General features: G+C 43.6%; 2 protein-coding genes across 2 annotated transcripts in view; one reads left to right on the plus strand and one right to left on the minus strand.

Annotated features, from left to right (window-relative positions):
- Positions 1-61: 61 nt before the first annotated feature.
- On the minus strand, positions 62-13168 carry LOC121582697 (G protein-coupled receptor kinase 5). Its single transcript, XM_041898704.2, has 16 exons — positions 12789-13168; positions 10576-10665; positions 10358-10470; positions 9813-9890; positions 9613-9710; positions 9404-9496; positions 9249-9312; positions 8684-8824; positions 7100-7290; positions 6835-6872; positions 3539-3628; positions 2852-3060; positions 2551-2688; positions 1867-2004; positions 1543-1680; positions 62-1379 (listed from the first exon to the last, which is right to left on the minus strand). The coding sequence occupies exons 1-16, from the start codon at positions 12838-12840 to the stop codon at positions 1296-1298; spliced, it is 1755 nt and encodes a 584-aa protein (XP_041754638.1). The 5' UTR covers positions 12841-13168; the 3' UTR covers positions 62-1295.
- A 1531-nt stretch (positions 13169-14699) lies between these two features.
- Positions 14700-20263, plus strand: part of LOC121582698 (tubulin polyglutamylase TTLL11-like) — a 33588-nt gene continuing 28024 nt past the window's right edge. Inside the window, exon 1 of the mRNA XM_041898705.2 lies at positions 14700-15917. Coding sequence (XP_041754639.1) covers positions 15351-15917 — 567 coding nt within the window. The 5' untranslated portion in view covers positions 14700-15350. The remainder of the gene's footprint in view (positions 15918-20263) is intronic.

The following is a 20263-nucleotide window of genomic DNA, read 5'->3' on the forward strand; positions in this document are numbered from 1 at the left end:
TTGCTTTTTCTTATCAACTATTTTTGGTGAATGAAGCAGTTTAGGTGTTCCAGCACTGTACAATCATATATGTATGGACAAGTTTGAAATTCATTATCCATTTTTGTGAAACACCCAAGATATTCTTAGTTACAGATATTATTTCTTCAAGCATATGAACAGATTCTGTTTTTGTTCATTTACCTGCCAGCTGGTCTCATAAACTAGGTTTCCATACTATTGGCCACAGATCTTCATGCAAATATTCTAAAATCTGCATAAATATGCGCATTTTCCCACGAGAGACGTGTTTCCAACAAATTTACTGGTTGCGAATTAGTCTTTGCGTGACGAAGTAGTACACATAAAAATAACTTTTGCGGTTAAATTCCCATGTATCGAAAAAAAAAAAAGAAGCATTTTCAACTCTACTGATGGTTTTGTCACAAAACAATTTGCGTTACATAGCGAATGTTCCCACTCAGGTATTGACATGTGCGCTCTAGTCAACAGCTCGCAGATACAGTGCGGGTACAGTCTATATGATGAGATTATTTTTAATTTGTCAAATGGCATGCTTCGATAATCATGTCACCAGAATAAGACCCTCGATATTTATTGGAAAGAAGCATTAAGCGCATCACCTTGCACTTTCACCACCCTGTGAAGTTCATCATTATTTATTTAATCTGTAGCCTAATAAACTGCATGTCTTCCGAGTCGTAGTGTTAGGACCACACAACATGTCATCGCGTGACTCCAAGTTTACTTCGATATGATGGTTATTATATCAATATTTGCCCATAAAAGCTTTTCCACCGCAATTTCTCTCATAATTATTTTAACAGACACAAAAAGATCCCTCCTTGTCTAATGTATTTTGTTTTGGCGATATTTGGCAAGTTTACAGACATTTGCTGTTTCCATCAGGCCTGACGTGACATTTTTTATCCGACGTACTTTACGTGCATAAAAAGTTTGGATGGAAACCTGGTTAAAGATGTGAAATATTAACGTTTTACCAAGTCGTTTGGTCTCAAGCTACTTTTGTTTTACATTCATGCTGGTTTTAATAAAGTAAAGATTTGTTTTCAAGGTTACATAAACACACAGGTACAAAATCAGAACATGTGTCTTCGCTGAGGTTCCCTCTGATCTGACTCATGCAGAAATAAGATGAGCAACTCTGGATGATAGTATGGGGGTGGTCTCTTTTGGCCTGAGCTGGTGAACGATAGATGGTATGGCCCTGTCACTCTTTGTCTCTGTTTCAGCTTTGGCTTTATTCCATTGGCTGTAGTGCTGTGCCTCCACCATTATAATGTAGTGCTGAGCAGGCCAGCTGAGTCCATGGGTCTGCTGTCTGAGTTGTGTCTGCTGTTGCCCGACTCCTCTGCATGCTGCAAACACAACAACACAGAAAATCATTATCTATTAATTTTACTCTACACTAGGTAAACTGAGTGAGAGAATGTTCTCATTTACAACTAAAGTTGCAGTGGCGAGAGGGGTTGAGTGAGCCATTAGGAAGCCCAACCATCAACATGTGTGTGTGTGTCCTACGTGTCTGCGGAAGATGCGGTCCAGCAGACTGCGTTTGGGGCTCTCTGGGGCAGGGGTGTGGGTCCAGTCCAGGTCAGGAGGTCTGGAACCCTGAGGCCCGAACACATTCAGCTCCTTGAAACAACCCATCTCTATCATCTATGAGAGAGAACGAGAGCAAGGGGGAGAGTGAGGGTTAGGAGTTAGTCATCTCAATTAGCCTATGACCAAACCATACCTAACCTCAAATTGCTACCAATACAATAACATTTTATTGAAATGAATTTAATGTAATTGAATTTAACAGAACTAAATCAAATGTAATAATCTGCAAATTGTATTGACCTCTGTCTGCCAGGGTATGGCCACAGCGCCTGTTTTGAACTTTATGTAGAAGTCGTTGTCTTTCCTCTCCAAAATGACTCCTTTTACTGTGGAGAACTCATCAATGTCCTGAACATCCTGGCAGTACACCGCTCTGGGCTGGAGAGAGTGAAGGGGGGCGGAAAGATGGAGAAGTATTCTTACTTACTACAACATCTAGTATTCCATATTATATCAATTGAATTGCAGTTTTACAGATTATAGCGGTTAGAGTTAGCAAGTGGTGCCGATGCACCAAGTCTGGAACCAACAGGACCCTGAACAGCTTCTACCTTCAAGCCATAAGACTGCTAAATAGTTAACCAAATGGCTACCCGGACTATGCATTGACCCACATTTGCACTAACTCTTTTGACTCATCACATACGCTGCTGCTACTGCTTATTATTTATCCTGCTGCCTAGTTACATTATCCCTACCTATATGTACATTTCTACCTTGTACCCCTACACATGGACGCGGTACTAGTACCCAGTCTATATAGCCAAGTTATCGTTACTCATTGTGTATTCATTCCTTGTTATTATTTGTCTATTATTTCTCTGCATTGTTGGGAAGGGCCCGTAAGTAAGCGTTTCACTGTTAGTCTACACCTGTTTACAAAGCATGTGACAAATAACATTTGATTTGAGTTAGGGTATTTACATCTGGTTTGAAGGGTGGCTCAATGACTCCGGCCTCCAGCCTCCTGAAGTTGATAGTTCTGAAGAAGGGATGGGACTTAACCCCATACACCCCACTCCCCTGACACCCCAGCCTATGTCTCGGGTCTTTGTTCAACAGCTGAGAGAGTGAGCGATGGAAAAAGAAGGATGAGAGTGAGTGAAAGAGGGAAGAAGAGAGAAAGAGGGGGGGAGACGAGAGCACATCAATGCAGTTACAATGTAGAACAGAATTTGCTCGTTGACAGGTTTGAGGTCAAATCAGAGCAAAACTCTAGTCTTACCGAGCGACATAAGTCTTTTGTCTCGTTGCTAAATATCTTCCCGTACTCCTCCTCCTCCTCCTGTATCCTTCTCTCCATCTCCTTTCCCATCAATCGCTCCCCTTTTCCCTTGAACGGGGACCGTCCTGCTGTCATTTCGTACACAAGGCAGCCCAGGCCCCACCAATCAGGGCTGATCCCATAGTACTCGTGGCTAATCACCTCTGGAGCTGATGGGAAGAGGGAGGGGTTTGGAAATGTCAGTTCACTGTTTGTTGTTGCTCCCAAATTATATATGTAATGAGGCTCAGTGATAGTACAACATCTGGAGGTAAACTGTGATGTAAAAAAAAACTTCTCATGATGGCAAACACATCACAACATTTTGACCACCGTGGATCATCTAAACAGTGTGCAAGTATTCTCATGATCTTTCATACACCCTGCATCTGTGTATTGGCCCAGCGTCGTCCAGGGTAGGGGAGGGAATGGCCGGCAGGGATGTAGCTCAGTTGGTAGAGCATGGCGTTTGCAACGCCAGGGTTGTGGGTTCGATTCCCACGGGGGGCCAGTATGAAAAAATAAATAAAATAAAAATAATGTATGCACTAACTAACTGTAAGTCGCTCTGGATAAGAGCGTCTGCTAAATGACTAAATTGTAAAATGTAGAACACCTAAAAGTGTACAGTAGGTTAAAGCCACGTACCCATGTAGCCCAGGGTGCCCACCCTGCCTCGTACCAGATCCCCCTCAGATAGCTTCACCGCCAGGCCCAGATCTGAGATACGGATGTGCCCTGGGACAGGTGAAGAGGGGTGGGGGATCAGTGGATACATCATACAGCATAGGGTAGCCACACATTTTCAAGAGATTTTCACTCGTGGAAAATGTCACGTAATAGATTGATGAAAATCCTGTCATGGAAAACATCTATCATGGAACACAAATAAGATGCATGAGCAGAAGGAGTAGGATGGTTCTGGCAGGTGACGTGACAGTGGCAGTGTGTGTGTGTGTGTCAGTGGAGGCTCCTCAGAGGAGGAAGGGGAGGACCATCCTCTTCAGTGAATTTAATAAAAATAGTAAAACATTAAAGTTATCCTTTTTAGATAAAACTATACTTAATATATTAACGTCACCAAATAATTAAAACACACTGTTTTGCAATGAAGGTCTACAGTAGCCTCAACAACACTCTGTAGTGTAGCCGGAGGACAGCTAGCTTCCGTCCTTCTCTGGGTACATTGACTTCAATACAAAACCTAGGAGGATCATGGTTCTCACCCACTTCCATAGACTTACACAGTAATTATGACAACTTCTGGAGGACGTCCTCCAGCCTATCAGAGCTCTTGCAGCATGAACTGACATGTTGTCCACCCAATCAAAGGATCAGAGAATGAATCTAGCACTGAAAGCATAAGCTACAGCTAGTTAGCACTGCAGTGCATAAAATGTGGTGAGTAGTTGACTCAAAGAGAAAGACAATAGTTTTGAACAAATTAATTTCTTCAAAAATAAAGGAGAAGCAAAGAGAGATAGAGAGAGAGCTATATTTTGTCATTTTTCACTTTCACTTAGCTACTTAGCTAGCAAATGCAGCTAGCAAGCTAGTTTAGCCTACTCAAACACCTGGCTCAAACAGAGGGATGCTATGTTAGTTAGCTGGCTATGACTATCCAACACAACACTGGAATTCTTCCAAGTCAAGGTAAGCTTTTGGTTTGACTACTTTATTGCCACCGGGCCCGCCGGTGTAAGTGCTAAACTGCATATTGAACTGCTTACTGACTACACTGTAACCTTACGGCATGATTGTAACGGGTTTACTAACGCGTTAGTTCTATTAGCTATGTTAACTATGACATTACTTTAGCTAATATGGTGACAACGATGTAGGCTGTGTGTAGCGGTTATGATATGGTTTGGCTTGGAAAGGATTTTTCACTGTCTGTTCATGTGTCAATGTCTGTCACCTCAAAATGTTCTCTCGACCTGTATGCACCTACGTTGTAAATGTTTATAAATAGGCTAGGTTGTAGCAACCTCATGATGTGTATTGGGAAAATTATAGTGTCATGTAGTAGCCTAAACCTATCGATGTTACATTGAACTGGGTGAATGGAATATGAATGACAGTCATCCTATGCTGTAATAGAAATATGCACATGCTGATGAGAAGAAAAAAAAACTTCCTCATCTTAAATGGCACCGACCACCACTGATGTGTGTATATCCTGTGAGATAGTTACTAGTTACAGTGGTATGCTTGGTATCGTCTACATGTGTTTCCAAGTTTCCAAACACGCTGCCAAGCTTGGAATAGATACCAGTAAGGTGATCTAAATATAGACTAGACCTGGTTGTCACACACAGTTAATTCACTTCCTGAAAGACCAACCGCCCATGTTTGTGATTGTTAGAAAATCAAATCTTACATTTCATCACCAGGATATCCTTCTTAGGGAAACTACAGTGCCTTTAGAAAGTATTCACACCCCTTTACTTTTTCCACATTTTGTTGTGTTACAGCCTAAATTTAAAATAGATTAAATTGAGATTTTGTGTCACTGAACTATACCCAGTATCCCATAATGTCAAAAATGAAAAGCTGAAATCTCTTCAGTCAATAACTATTCAACCCTGTTGTTATGGCAAGCCTAAATAAGTTCAGGAGTGAAAATGTGGTTGATAATAATAAGTTGCATGGACTCACTCTGTGCAATAATAGTGTTTTAACATGATTTTTAAATGACTACGCCATCTCTGTACCCCACACATACAATTATCTGTAAGGTCCCTCAGTCGCAGTGAATTTCAAGCACAGATTCAACCACAAAGGCCAGTGAGGTTTTCCAATGGTTCGCAAAGAAAGGCAACTGTTGGTACATGGGTAAAGAAAAAAAAGCTGACATTGAATATCCCTTTGAGCATGGTGCAGTTATTACAGGCACCCTTCCTAACTCAGTTGCCGTAGAGGAAGGAAACCGCTCAGGGATTTCACCATGAGGCCAATGGTGATTTTAAAACAGTTAGAGTTTAATGGCTATGATAGGAGATAACTGAGGATGGATCAACAACATTGTAGTTACTCCATATTACTAACATAAATGACAGAGTGAAAAGAAGTAAGCCTGTACAGAATATACAAAATATTCCAAAACATGCATCCTGTTTGCAATAAGACACTAAGGTAATACTGCCAAAAATGTGGCAAAGAAATGAACTTTATGTCCTGAATACAATGCGTTATGTTTGGGGCAAATCCAACAACACACCACTGAGTACCACTCTTCATATTTTCAAGCATGGTGGTGGCTACATCATTTTATGGTATGCTTGTCATCGGCAAGGACCAGGGATTTTTTAATGATACAAATAAATGGAAAGGAATAGTGCTAAGCACAGGCAAAATCCTAGAGGAAAATTTGTTCAGTATGCTTTCCACCAGACACTGGGAGACAAATATACACTGGAGTTGCTTACCAAGACGACATTGAATGTTCCTGAGTGGCTTAGTTACAGTTTTGACATAAATCGGCTTGAAAATCTATGGCAAGATTTGAAAATGGCTGTCTAGCAATGACCAACAACCAACTTGACAGAGCTTGAATAATCTTTTAAAGAATAAGGGGCAAATATTGTACAATTCAGGTGTGCAAAGCTCTTAAGAGTTAGCCAGAAAGACTCACAGCTGTAATTTCTCCCAAAGGTGATTGTAACATGTATTGCCTCGGGATTGAATACTTGTATAATCAAGTGTTTTATTTTCCATTAATAAACATTTTAAAAATCAACATTATTTTGTGTATATTGTTGACAAACAAATGACAATTATTTTAATTCCACTTTGTAACGCAACAAAATGTAGAAAAAATCAAGGGGTGTGAATACTTTCTAAAGGCACTATAGATCCTGCATGGCTAGAATGTGAAGAATAAGGAAGAATGATATCGGTCTGAAGCACATGCATAGATTGTGATATCATTAAAGTGTGCCTACCGTTGTCATCCAGAAGGATGTTCTCTGGTTTTAGATCCCTAAAACAAAGAACAGAAATCAGTACAATGCCTTTTCAATGTCACATTAATCAATTTTAGCATACTCCATGAGACGACTTCACCCTTTTCCAGAAGTGTGCAAAAAGTGTGCAAACACTTTCTCACATGGATTTAACAATGGAGGAAACTCCCTCCAGCCAATGCTTACACCGATCCTTTGCTTTTAAAAAGGGTGTAGAATCAGGATGGAGTCAGTGTCTACTGACCTGTAGACAATGTGCCTCTGATGGAGGTGGTGGAGACCACAGCAGACCTCAGCAGCATAGAACTGGACCCTGTCCTGCTCCAGGCCTGGAGGACCCATGTTATAGATGTGGAACCGCAGGTCTCCTCCGTTCATTATGGTCAGCACCAGACAGAGAGACTGTTTGGTTTCATACGCATACGCCAGACTGACCTAGAGAGAGAATGAAAGACACAGCATTAGAGGAGGATGCAGCGGAAGAGAGGACACAGAGCGACAGAGAGAGAATGAAAGACACAGCATTAGAGGAGGATGCAGCGGAAGAGAGGACACAGAGCGACAGAGAGAGAATGAAAGACACAGCATTAGAGGAGGATGCAGCGGAAGAGAGGACACAGAGCGACAGAGAGAGAATGAAAGACACAGCATTAGAGGAGGATGCAGCGGAAGAGAGGACACAGAGCGACAGAGAGAGAATGAAAGACACAGCATTAGAGGAGGATGCAGCGGAAGAGAGGACACAGAGCGACAGAGAGAGAATGAAAGACACAGCATTAGAGGAGGATGCAGCGGAAGAGAGGACACAGAGCGACAGAGAGAGAATGAAAGACACAGCATTAGAGGAGGATGCAGCGGAAGAGAGGACACAGAGCGACAGAGAGAGAATGAAAGACACAGCATTAGAGGAGGATGCAGCGGAAGAGAGGACACAGAGCGACAGAGAGAGAATGAAAGACACAGCATTAGAGGAGGATGCAGCGGAAGAGAGGACACAGAGCGACAGAGAGAGAATGAAAGACACAGCATTAGAGGAGGATGCAGCGGAAGAGAGGACACAGAGCGACAGAGAGAGAATGAAAGACACAGCATTAGAGGAGGATGCAGCGGAAGAGAGGACACAGAGCGACAGAGAGAGAATGAAAGACACAGCATTAGAGGAGGATGCAGCGGAAGAGAGGACACGGAGCGACAGAGAGAGAATGAAAGACACAGCATTAGAGGAGGATGCAGCGGAAGAGAGGACACAGAGCGACAGAGAGAGAATGAAAGACACAGCATTAGAGGAGGATGCAGCGGAAGAGAGGACACAGAGCGACAGAGAGAGAATGAAAGACACAGCATTAGAGGAGGATGCAGCGGAAGAGAGGACACAGAGCGACAGAGAGAGAATGAAAGACACAGCATTAGAGGAGGATGCAGCGGAAGAGAGGACACAGAGCAACAGAGAGAGAATGAAAGACACAGCATTAGAGGAGGATGCAGCGGAAGAGAGGACACAGAGCGACAGAGAGAGAATGAAAGACACAGCATTAGAGGAGGATGCAGCGGAAGAGAGGACACAGAGCGACAGAGAGAGAATGAAAGACACAGCATTAGAGGAGGATGCAGCGGAAGAGAGGACACAGAGCGACAGAGAGAGAATGAAAGACACAGCATTAGAGGAGGATGCAGCGGAAGAGAGGACACAGAGCGACAGAGAGAGAATGAAAGACACAGCATTAGAGGAGGATGCAGCGGAAGAGAGGACACAGAGCGACAGAGAGAGAATGAAAGAAAAGGAGGGAGAGAGAGAAGAGGATGGAGAGAGAGATAGAGAGAGTCCTACCACAAATCTGCTGTTAAGTGTCTCTAGTATCTGTTTCTCGTTGAGGGCCATGGCCTCTCCTCTCCTCTTCTTCACGTGAGTCTTCTCCAGCTTCTTACACGCGTACATCTTCCCAGAGGCTCGCGCCTGGAATGCCCACACCTGGGTGAGAGGGGAGGGAGGAAGGGAGAAAAGGATATAGAGAGGGGGAGATTGTATGAGCTGAATCCTCACTATCAAATTTGTTGTTACACATGTTGGGTCAATGTTTTCTGATTTGAGATTTTTCTCAGAAACGTTGTGAAAACATGTTTGTCTGCACACTCTTAGAAAAAAGGTGCTATCTAGAACCTAAAATGGTTATTCGCCTGTCCCTATAGGATAACCCTTCTAATAAACATTTTTGGTTCCAGGTAAAACCCTTTTGGGTTACATGAAGAACCGTTTACACAGAGGGTTCTACATGAAACCAAAAAGGTTTTTACCTGGAACCAAAAAGCGTCCTATGGGGACAGCCGAATATGGGGACAGCCGAAGAACCCTTTTGGAACCCTTTTTTCTAAGAGTGCAGTGAAAGCAGCCTTACCTCCCCGAAGCCTCCCTTACCCAGCATCCTGTACTGTCTAAACATGTGTTTGGTAACAGGCTGTCTGGGGGGAGAGAAATACACAGTGACTGTGTGGTCATATCTTACTTAGTTTGATTATTCAGTCAAACGCACACATGTCCATATGCACTGACCTCTCTACCATCTTCCACTGCAGGAAACGGTCAAAGTACATGCTCTGCTGGTACTGAAGGAAGGGGACACCACTCAGGTACTCATGGAGGTCACTGTAATCACACAGTAAGAGGAGGTGAATTCCCAGCACACACATTCCCTCACAGATAGGGGAGGGAAGGGTGAGAGCAAGATGAGGGAAATTGGGGTAAAGGGCAGAGAGACTCACTCTGTGCAGTCAATGAAGACGTCTCTACTGTGCTGCTCCTCCAGACTCTCTCTACACCTCTCACCATAGCGCTCTACTACCTGTACACACTCAGATGACTGGCAAGAGAACACACACATATACAATTAACTTGCAAAAGTCTCAAGTGAGAAATCAACCTTTAGTTTGTGTGTGAGAGAGAGAGTGTGTAAAGACGGTACCTGTCTACTGAGGAACCTGTTAATGATTTGCATGCCAAAACTCCTCTTCTCCTCATCTGACTTCACCTCATACTCCCCCTGTAGAAATTAAAAGATTTCTGGACTTATAATTCTTGTTTTGTCAACATGAATAATGTCATTTTGACGGTCCCTGTCCCTGTCTATTATCTGGCACTGATTGCTGGATCATTCTTCATGAACGACCCAGGTCACTAACCTTCAGCAAGGCATTGGTCCAGGCCAATGAGGAAATACATAGAGAGAGATATGAATAACAGAGTTATTTTTTAACCCAGTAGACATAACTTATTTTTTAAATACATTAACATAAAATTCCTAAGAATGTTATCATACTAGAATTCTTTCCTGGCTGTGTGCCCAAAACACACACACACCCTTCAGAAATATGACATCACTTTGCTATGACAACGGTCTATCAGCGGAGCGTACTGTAACACCGGCTTGCAGAATTATATCTGATCATTTCCCCCAATATGGACCATACCACCTCCTCCATAGTGAATAAGGCCTATAGTGGATCATACCATTTCGTCCAATAGGGAGTTGCAGTGCCGCAGCTCAGGTTTGCTCTGACAGAAGAGACGGAATAGTTGTCTGCCGATAGGCTGCTTCACACACAGACTGGAGTAGTCTCGCTCTGAAACACACACATTACACATATAAAACATGATGCACAGACACACACACACAAACTCTCACACACACAAACCGCACACACACACACACACACACACACACTGACCGATGGTTTTTCCCAGCTCCATACACTGGCTGATGTGAGGGAATCGCAGCATCTCTTTCCATTTCCAACTCCTGCCTTTCCCCCCTCCACCTAGAGAGAGACGAAACATGGGAGGGAAGGGTGAAAGAAGGAGGTAAGAAATGGCGGCAGGTAGCCTAGCGGTTAAGAGCATTGGGCCAGTAACTGAAAGGACGCTGGTTCGAATCCCCAAGGCAACTAGGTGAAGAATCTGTTGATGTACCCTTGAGCAAAGCACTTGACCCCAATTCTTCTGGTTAAGAGCATCTCCTAAAATGGGGAAAGAGTATGAGAAATGTGATATTACAGCTGAGCTGTCATAGTATACTGTTTTTCATACCCAAAAGCATGTGAGCTCATTCAACTCTTTGGTTATGTGTTGTGTGTAATATGTTAAAACGGGGCCTCAGAATGAAAACAAAGAAATAAAAACTATCAGCAGTAAGACCAAAACATCTCAAACTGGACCGATTCAGGCTTCTAGTTGTATAGTTATAACCTTATAACCTAAAGGTCTGTTGACCTGTTCGTTCACCTCAACACACCAAAAAAAGACTACTATTAGTCTGTCAACAATAGCCTTTGTTCGTGTGTGTGTGTGTGTGTGTGTGTGTGTGTGTGTGTAGTGGTTCCTCGTCAGTCAGGTTCCAGCCCTGGCATCCATCCACTACAAAGAGAGATCTATAAATAGGTCTGAATCAGGAACAAACCTGTGGGACCACATAGTACTGCAATCTACACACACACACACACACACACACAGTGCAGCATTGTGATAAAATTGCTGATCCTGCCTACAGATGTCACCTACTGATGATGATATTCACAGAACCTAGGAAGGAGTCCAACCTGTTTGTTATGGTTTGTGACCTCACTCATCCCACACGCATCCAACCCTGAGCCTGTCACCCTGCTATCTGTTATACAGGTGTATTGATGCCACCAGACATTTGTTCAGCTCGCCAAAACACATAGTGTGTGTGTGTGTTTTCCAGTGGCACATAAAATATGAGTGTACTTGGCCACCTGCTCCACACCAACCACCCAAAGGATTGATTTCTCCTGTAGCCTGTAGCAAAATGTGTTGCATCTTAAGATATGGTGTGTGTGGCTACTACTTTGTCATATAGCGAGGTTTCACCCATGACCCATAAAACACAGACAGGACATCTATTAGTAGAGACATCTGTCTTTCTACCTGCTTTCGAGAGAGATAGGGGTTGTTTAACAATGACAGAACTCAAATGTATTACATCCTGCTTCTAAAGATTGTGATGAATCCCCTACCCCATCATTAAGGTAATCACTGATCTGACATTATTTAGATGGTGAAAGCAGGCTATACTTATAGCTTAAGCTTTATGTCAGATCACTGAATACTTTAAGGAATGAAGTGTGTGTGTGTGTGTGTGTGTGTGTGTGTGTGTGTGTGTGTGTGTGTGTGTGTGTGTGTGTGTGTGTGTGTGTGTGTGTGAGAGAGAGAGAGAGAGAAAGGAAACTTGAGGAAGTAGTACTGTAGAAAATCCCTGCAAGTTCATTCTAAGTGTCAATCAGTCCACTTGTCTTCGGGATCAAATCTTTATACATTTTTTCATTTTCTTGTTGGGGAAGTGGGGGGGGGGGCACATGCACAACACACAAATTAATATAATTGAATAGTTTGCATCACAGAGCCAAAAAGTAAGAATACATTTAGTATGTAAAGAGAGAACAAAAAAGAACAGAAAAAAAGAAGTGAGCCTCCATCCCCAACCCCCTAATCAATCCTCTTTGATCATACATCCTTTCCTCATTCCTTCACCACATACATTGTTCCTCAGAAGGAAGCAACTTTCTCTGGGACCCATACTCCTACTCACTCACTCTCACCTCACTGTAGGTTATGTACAACAGTCAGTTACGTAAGTTATTTGTTGTACTTGTCTTTCTGCAATAGCTGCAATCACATTCTACATACTATGGGACATTTTGAAATGAACCTTTGTGACACATTCATAAGAATTGCAATAAGGTTAAGAATTACAAGGGTGCACTGCAATCTCCAAAGCAGGGCATCACCTGTCATGTTAAAATGTAGCCTTCTGCAAAATGTGTGTGCTTGCTAAAAAAAAGTATTGTATGGTGAAATAAGAAGTAGTAGGCTAGTATTAATGCATTAGTAGTTTTTACTGACCCTAAATAGGTGTATTTCTTACCTCCTCTGGCTCTGATGAGTGCGCTGTTCGCCACCATACTCTCTATCTCCATTGCTGCAGAGGGATGTGGACCATAAAACAACTGAAAAAACACAACTGGAACAACTTTCGTTTTACTCTCCTTTTCCTTATTCAGACAATCCGTCTACAAAGACAGGTTTAACCATCCCCCAGAAGACGTGTAGCCTGGTTCTCTTTCTCAAGCCAAGATAGATTGCATAAAAAGTGAAAGTGTTACTAAACAAAATACTGAACATGTAGAAACGCAGTAGCCTACTCTAAATATACATTTGTTTAAAAAGTGCGATAAAGTTTGCGTCACTAATCCGCCGAGAGGGAGTGTTAGAAACGGAATGTTATTGGCAACATATTTGACTAATCTAAACTGAAAAACTGAGTGGGCGTAGAGATGCTTGTCTAAAATCTTCATGATACAGTCATTGTATAAAATAGAATAATCACGTCCTCTGCTGGTGATATATAAAACTACAGCACTGTCAGCTTGTCCACTGTTTTGTCCCTCGAAGGTGTCTGTCAGTTTCGTTGTCAACGGATGACTCAACACTATATACGTCAGCTACTACAGCGACTGAAATGACTGCAACACTTAACAAAGAGCTACAGTTAGTTTCAGAATGGGTGGCAAGTTAGTCCTAAATATTTCAAAAACTAAAAGCATTGCATTTGGGACAAATCATTCACTAAACCCTAAACCTCAACTAAATCTTGTAATGAATAATGTGGAAATTGAGCAAGTTGAGGTGACTAAACTGCTTGGAGTAACCCTGGATTGTAAACTGCCATGGTCAAAACATGTTGATACATCAGTGGCTAAGATGGGGAGAAGTCTGTCCATAATAAAGCGTTGCTCTGCCTTCTTAACAGCACTATCAACAAGGCAGGTTCTACAGGCCCTAGTTTTGTCATACCTGGACTACTGTTCAGTCATGTGGTCAGGTGCCACGAAGAGGGACTTTGCCCTTGGATGTACACAGAGAGCTAACATTAATAAATGCATGTCAATCTCTCCTGGCTCAAAGTGGAGGAGAGATTGACTTCATCACTACTTGTATTTGTGAGAGGTATTGACATGTTGAATGCGCAGAGCTGTCTGTTTGAACTTCTGGCACACAGCTCAGAAACCCATGGATACCCCAAAAGACATGCCACCAGAGGTCTCTTCACAGTCCCGAAGTCCAGAACAGACTATGGGAGGCGCACAGTACTACATAGAGCCATGACTACATGGAACTCTATTCCACATCAAGTAACTCATGCAAGCAGTTAAATTAGATTTAAAAAACTGATAAAAATACACCTTATGGAACAGGGGGACTGTGAAGCAACACAAACATAGGCACAGACACATGCATACACACGATAACAAACACACTATACACAAGTACACATGGATTTTGTGTTGTAGATATGTGGTAGTAGAGTAGGGGTCTGAGGGCACACACTTAATGTGTTGTGAAGTCTGTTGTGAATATATGTATTGTAATGTTTTTGAAATTGTATAACTGTCTTAATTTTGCTGCACCCCAGAAAAAGTAGCTGCTGCCTTTGCAGCAGCTAATGGGGATCCATAATAAAAACAAACGGGATCATTGGTTTCCACTAGATAGCACAGCCACAAAGTCATAACTGGCTAAAGTAGACATTGATGAAAACAAAAATATGCGTTTTGGTCTTAATTTAAGGTTAGGGTTGGGCATAAGGGCATAAGGTTAGCAGTGTGTTTAATGTTAGGGTTAAAATAACATTTGAAGATCAATTGTAGAAATGGGCGGGGTTTATGACTTTGTGGCTGTGGTAACTAGTGACGACGGATGAAAACACAGTCCACTGCACAGTACGTTCACCACCAGCCAAATGAGTCCTCTCCCCAGTAGGCACAGATAGTGACAGCCAGGCGGTGGCACATCTGCTGCACGACAGTCTTGTCCCGATGCCGTTGGCCGCTGCTCTGACGATATTCACTTGCTAGCAATCCATTTAGGAGGTAACCCGATTCAATCTGTTGATTAAATAGCGACATGTTATTATGTGGATGACACAAACGACAATTATTTTATGGCACTAGCTAGCTAGCTGCAGAGGGAGGCTGTCAAGCCAACAATGTCAACCGGTGTTAGCTAGCTAGACTACTAGCATGTCCTGCAGCTACAGTGATTTGAGAATGGTAGCCAGTTAACGTAACCTATGCAAACATTCGCTATCCGTTATAATGGGATGAAACAAATTAGCTACCTATCTGTTAAAGTCTTGTGACAAGATTTTGCTCTAACCTCAATATGCAATAGTTTAAGTCTCAGCTACCAAGTTATCTTTGTCTGTGGGCTGCTAAGCATTTTCACTGAGGAAACGTCATTATACAGTCTGGCTGAACGGTACTGTTGTAGGCATTGAGAGTTGGTCGGGTAGTGGTTACAATAACGTTACATTGTAGCAAGCGTGGTGACTGGCTAGCTATGCAAAATTCTGTTTATCACTGGCTGTCGCATTATTTTCGGGCTGTGCGTTATTGCGGAGCACTGCCTTGTGGTATTGATTCGTATAATGAGTGATCATTATGTTAAAGTGAAAGTTCAACTCGAACAAATGAAGTCATCAGGTGAGGGTGCGGAGAAGGAGGATACAGATATTATTGATGACGAGGTGCCGGTGGCATCCCCGCCCGCATCTGTCTCCCCAATCCCCGCTAGTTGTACCACCGCAGCCCGAAGGGATGCATCCAAGACCTCTGTCACTGGCAGGAATCGGAGTAAAAGTAGGAGAAAACTGGGCAAAGATGAGCGGAACACCTACACTAAACAGGAGTCAGACCCCGCACCGCAAGGGACAATAGTAGCTGCCAATGAGGGGAAACCCCTGAATCAAATAGACAATGAGCGGCAGATGCTTCAAATCAAAGAGATTGGGAAGATTCTGCTGGGGCAGACTGAAACGAACGGTAACATTGTTGCGCCCAACCAACGGCCGAAAGAATTCAAAGTAGGCCCACACTGCAAAGAGGATGGGAACACAGTTGCGAAGAGGAGGAAGCCCGTCACCGTGGACACGTCCAAAGCCAAAACCTCTCTGGAGGCACTGAAGCTCAGCATTAGGCATCTCAAATGGAAAGAGGTATGTATGTCCATACTGAATCATATTCATTGACAAAATTGGTCTCTATGCTGGTGACATTAGTAAATTCAGCACACATATCTGGGGTGCACAGTTTACTGGGGGGCTGATACTTATTCCACTTGTGTAATAACAAATTCCACTTATTGTGGAAATACTAAATTACTATACAGAAACCAATGACTGTATAAAGGTAACAATAGTAATTACTTCACAGGTATAAGAGCAACTTGTGTATTGTGCCACCACAACACACCCCATCTTTCAACAGCAATAACAGTTTTAATCTGTTCATAATATTTTTTTCCCTTCAGGTCTTGATAAAGAATAGCATAGTAGTCCTACAAGACGTTGATGAGGGGACACTGTCTCTGTTAACCCTGCCACTGCAACGTGACGGCTCTATGGCCCGGTATAAACAGCTACACAGCCTTCACCTTGGGCTGTGGTAGCTAAAAAGTTGTCCCAAATGGAAAGCTATATCTTTAATACATTTATGAGATGGCTAATTGATACGGGTCCCCTCACTTCACCAGGCGAGCTCCATCTGTTCGGCCCTACAGGCTTTGAATGTGGCGCAATTAATACCTGCCATCGGCTGTTATCAACAGTGTAGTTCATTATACATGAGGAGCAGTGGAGGGTGAAGCCATCGGACAGTTCGAGGTAAAATTCTCTTTACTACCACCATGGATGACCATCATGCGTCAAAATGTAAGCCCTTTCAAGTCCGGCACAGCAGATCCGATCAGCTTTCAAAACTTTGTAGACAGTGGCCTTATACGTTACCCTTTGTCCTGACAAATACATATTCTACAAAGTCAAGTGCGTAACTGATCCTCTGTCAGTTTCAAAAGAGCTTTGAGGTGTTCAGTGCTGAGGTGTAGTGTAGGTTGGAAAGCCCAGTGACCAAAGTACACTGCTCAAAAAAATAAAGGGAACACTAAAATAACACATCCTAGATCTGAATGAATGAAATAATCTTATTAAATACTTTTTTCTTTACATAGTTGAATGTGCTGACAACAAAATCACACAAAAATTATCAATGGAAATCAAATGTATCAACCCATGGAGGTCTGGATTTGGAGTCACCCTCAAAATTAAAGTGGAAAACCACACTACAGGCTGATCCAACGTTGATGTAATGTCCTTAAAACAAGTCAAAATGAGGCTCAGTAGTGTGTGTGGCCTCCACGTGCCTGTATGACCTCCCTACAATGCCTGGGCATGCTCCTGATGAGGTGGCGGATGGTCTCCTGAGGGATCTCCTCCCAGACCTGGACTAAAGCATCCGCCAACTCCTGGACAGTCTGTGGTGCAACGTGGCGTTGGTGGATGGAGCGAGACATGATGTCCCAGATGTGCTCAATTGGATTCAGGTCTGGGGAACGGGTGGGCCAGTCCATAGCATCAATGCCTTCCTCTTGCAGGAACTGCTGACACACTCCAGCCACATGAGGTCTAGCATTGTCTTGCATTAGGAGGAACCCAGGGCCAACCGCACCAGCATATGGTCTCACAAGGGGTCTGAGGATCTCATCTCGGTACCTAATGGCAGTCAGGCTACCTCTGGCGAGCACATGGAGGGCTGTGCGGCCCCCCAAATAAATGCCACCCCACACCATGACTGAGCCACCGCCAAACCGGTCATGCTGGAGGATGTTGCAGGCAGCAGAACGTTCTCCACGGCGTCTACAGACTCTGTCACGTCTGTCACATGTGCTCAGTGTGAACCTGCTTTCATCTGTGAAGAGCACAGGGCGCCAGTGGCGAATTTGCCAATCTTGGTGTTCTCTGGCAAATGCCAAACGTCCTGCACGGTGTTGGGCTGTAAGCACAACCCCCACCTGTGGACGTCGGGCCCTCATACCACCCTCATGGAGTCTGTTTCTGACCGTTTGAGCAGACACATGCACATTTGTGGCCTGCTGGAGGTTATTTTGCAGGGCTCTGGCAGTGCTCCTCCTGCTCCTCCTTGCACAAAGGCGGAGGTAGCAGTCCTGCTGCTGGGTTGTTGCCCTCCTACGGCCTCCTCCACGTCTCCTGATGTACTGGCCTGTCTCCTGGTAGCGCCTCCATGCTCTGGACACTACGCTGACAGACACAGCAAACCTTCTTGCCACAGCTCGCATTGATGTGCCATCCTGGATGAGCTGCACTACCTGAGCCACTTGTGTGGGTTGTAGACTCCATCTCATGCTACCACTAGAGTGAAAGCACCGCCAGCATTCAAAAGTGACCAAAACATCAGCCAGGAAGCATAGGAACTGAGAAGTGGTCTGTGGTCACCACCTGCAATACCAGTCCTTTATTGGGGGTGTCTTGCTAATTGCCTATAATTTCCACCTGTTGTCTATTCCATTTGCACAACAGCATGTGAAATTTATTGTCAATCAGTGTTGCTTCCTAAGTGGACAGTTTGATTTCACAGAAGTGTGATTGATTTGGAGTTACATTGTGTTGTTTAAGTGTTCCCTTTATTTTTTTGAGCAGTGTATATTAAGGCACACCCACCTTTCAGTGGCAGGAGATAGGCCTAATAATGATATTAACTTGTTGTAGGGGGCTCTTTGACCCTAGTAGGCTTTAGCCTAGTGCATGGAGAAGAGGAACTTGAGCGATTTATTGATTATCTAATCTACAGTTGAAGTCGGAAGTTTACAAACACTTAGGTTGGAGTCATTAAAACTCGTTTTTCAACCACTCCACACATTTCTTGTTAACAAACTATATTTTTGGCAAGTCGGTTAGGCCATCTACTTTGTGCATGACAAAAGTAATTTTTCCAACAATTGTTTACAGATAGATTATTTCACTTATAATTCACTGTATCACAATTCCAGTGGGTCAGAAGTTTACATACACTAAGTTGACTGTGCCTTTAAACAGCTTGGAAAATTCCAGAAAATGATGTAATGGCTTTAGAAGCTTCTGATAGGCTAATTGACATAATTTGAGTCAATTGGAGGTGTACCTGTGGATGTATTTCAAGGCATACATTCAAACTCAGTGCCTCTTTGCTTGACATCATGGGGAAATCTAAAGAAATCAGCCAAGACCTCAGAGAAGAAATTGTAGACCTCCACAAGTCTGGTTCATCCTTGGGAGCAATTTCCAAATGCCTGAAGGTACCACATTCATCTGTACAAACAATAGTATGCAAGTATAAACACCAAGGGACCACACAGCCGTCATACTGCTCAGGAAGGAGACGCGTTCTGTCTCCTAGAGATGAACGTACTTTGGTGCGAACAGTGCAAATCAATCCCAGAACAACAGCAGAAGACCTTTGCTGGAGGTAACCGGTAAAAAAGTATCTATATCCACAGTAAAACAAGTCCTATATCGACATAACCTGAAAGGCCACTCAGCAAGGAAGAAGCCACTGCTCCAAAACCGCCATAAAAAAGCCAGACTACGGTTTGCAACTGCACATGGGGACAAAGATCGTACTTTTTGGAGAAATATCCTCTGGTCTGATGAAACAAAAATAGAACTGTTATGTTTGGAGGAAAAAGGGGGTGGCTTGCAAGCCGAAGAACACAATCCCAACCGTGAAGGGGTGCTTTGCTGCAGGAGGGACTGGTGCACTTCACAAAATAGATGGCATCATGAGGAAGGAACATTATGTGGATATATTGAAGCAACATCTCAAGACATCAGTCAGTAAGTTAAAGCTTGGTCGCAAATGGGTCTTCCAAATGGACAATGACCCCAAGCATACTGTCACGATCGTCATAATGAGTGGACCAAGGCGCAGCGTGATATGCGTACATCTCTTTAATAGTGTACTTAGCAACACGATACAAATAACAAAACAACAAAACGAAACGTGAAGTCCTCGGTCATACACAAACCTACACGGAACAAGATTCCACGAATCACAAGTGCACAAAAGGCTGCCTAAGTATGGTTCCCAATCAGAGACAACAAGCAACAGCTGATTCTCGTTGCCTCTGATTGAGAACCACCCCGGCCAACCTAGAAACACATAACCTAGAACAGAACATAGAAAACGAAACATAGACACTACACAAAGAAACTAACACCCTGGCTCAACATACAAGAGTCCCCAGAGCCAGGGCGTGACAGTACCCCCCCCCCAAAGGCGCGGACTGCGACCGCGCTAACATAAACCCAACAGGGTAGGGGCCGGGTGGGCATTCCACCTCGGAGGCGGATCCGGCTCCGGGCGTGACCACCACCCTCTAACAACCCCCCCGTAGCGCCCCTGGTCTGGTCTGGCCCCGCTGGCTGGAGCTGGACTGGACATCGGTGGAGCGGATTGCTTAGGCTCCGGTGTGGAGCAGCTGACCGGTACCTGACCAGGCACCGGTGAAGCA

The sequence above is a fragment of the Coregonus clupeaformis genome, chromosome 15, assembly GCF_020615455.1.
Source record: "Coregonus clupeaformis isolate EN_2021a chromosome 15, ASM2061545v1, whole genome shotgun sequence".
NCBI classification, from domain to species: Eukaryota; Metazoa; Chordata; class Actinopteri; order Salmoniformes; family Salmonidae; genus Coregonus; species Coregonus clupeaformis.

Coding starts and splice junctions, on each gene's coding strand:
- LOC121582697 (XM_041898704.2), bottom strand. CDS start 12,840: ATGGAGATAGAGAGTATGGTGGCGAACAGCGCACTCATCAGAGCCAGA. Junction 9,711..9,812: donor ACAGGTTCCTCAGTAGACAG/GTACCGTCTTTA, acceptor TTCTCTTGCCAG/TCATCTGAGTGTGTACAGGT. Junction 8,825..9,248: donor GTAAGGGAGGCTTCGGGGAG/GTAAGGCTGCTT, acceptor CCTCTCACCCAG/GTGTGGGCATTCCAGGCGCG.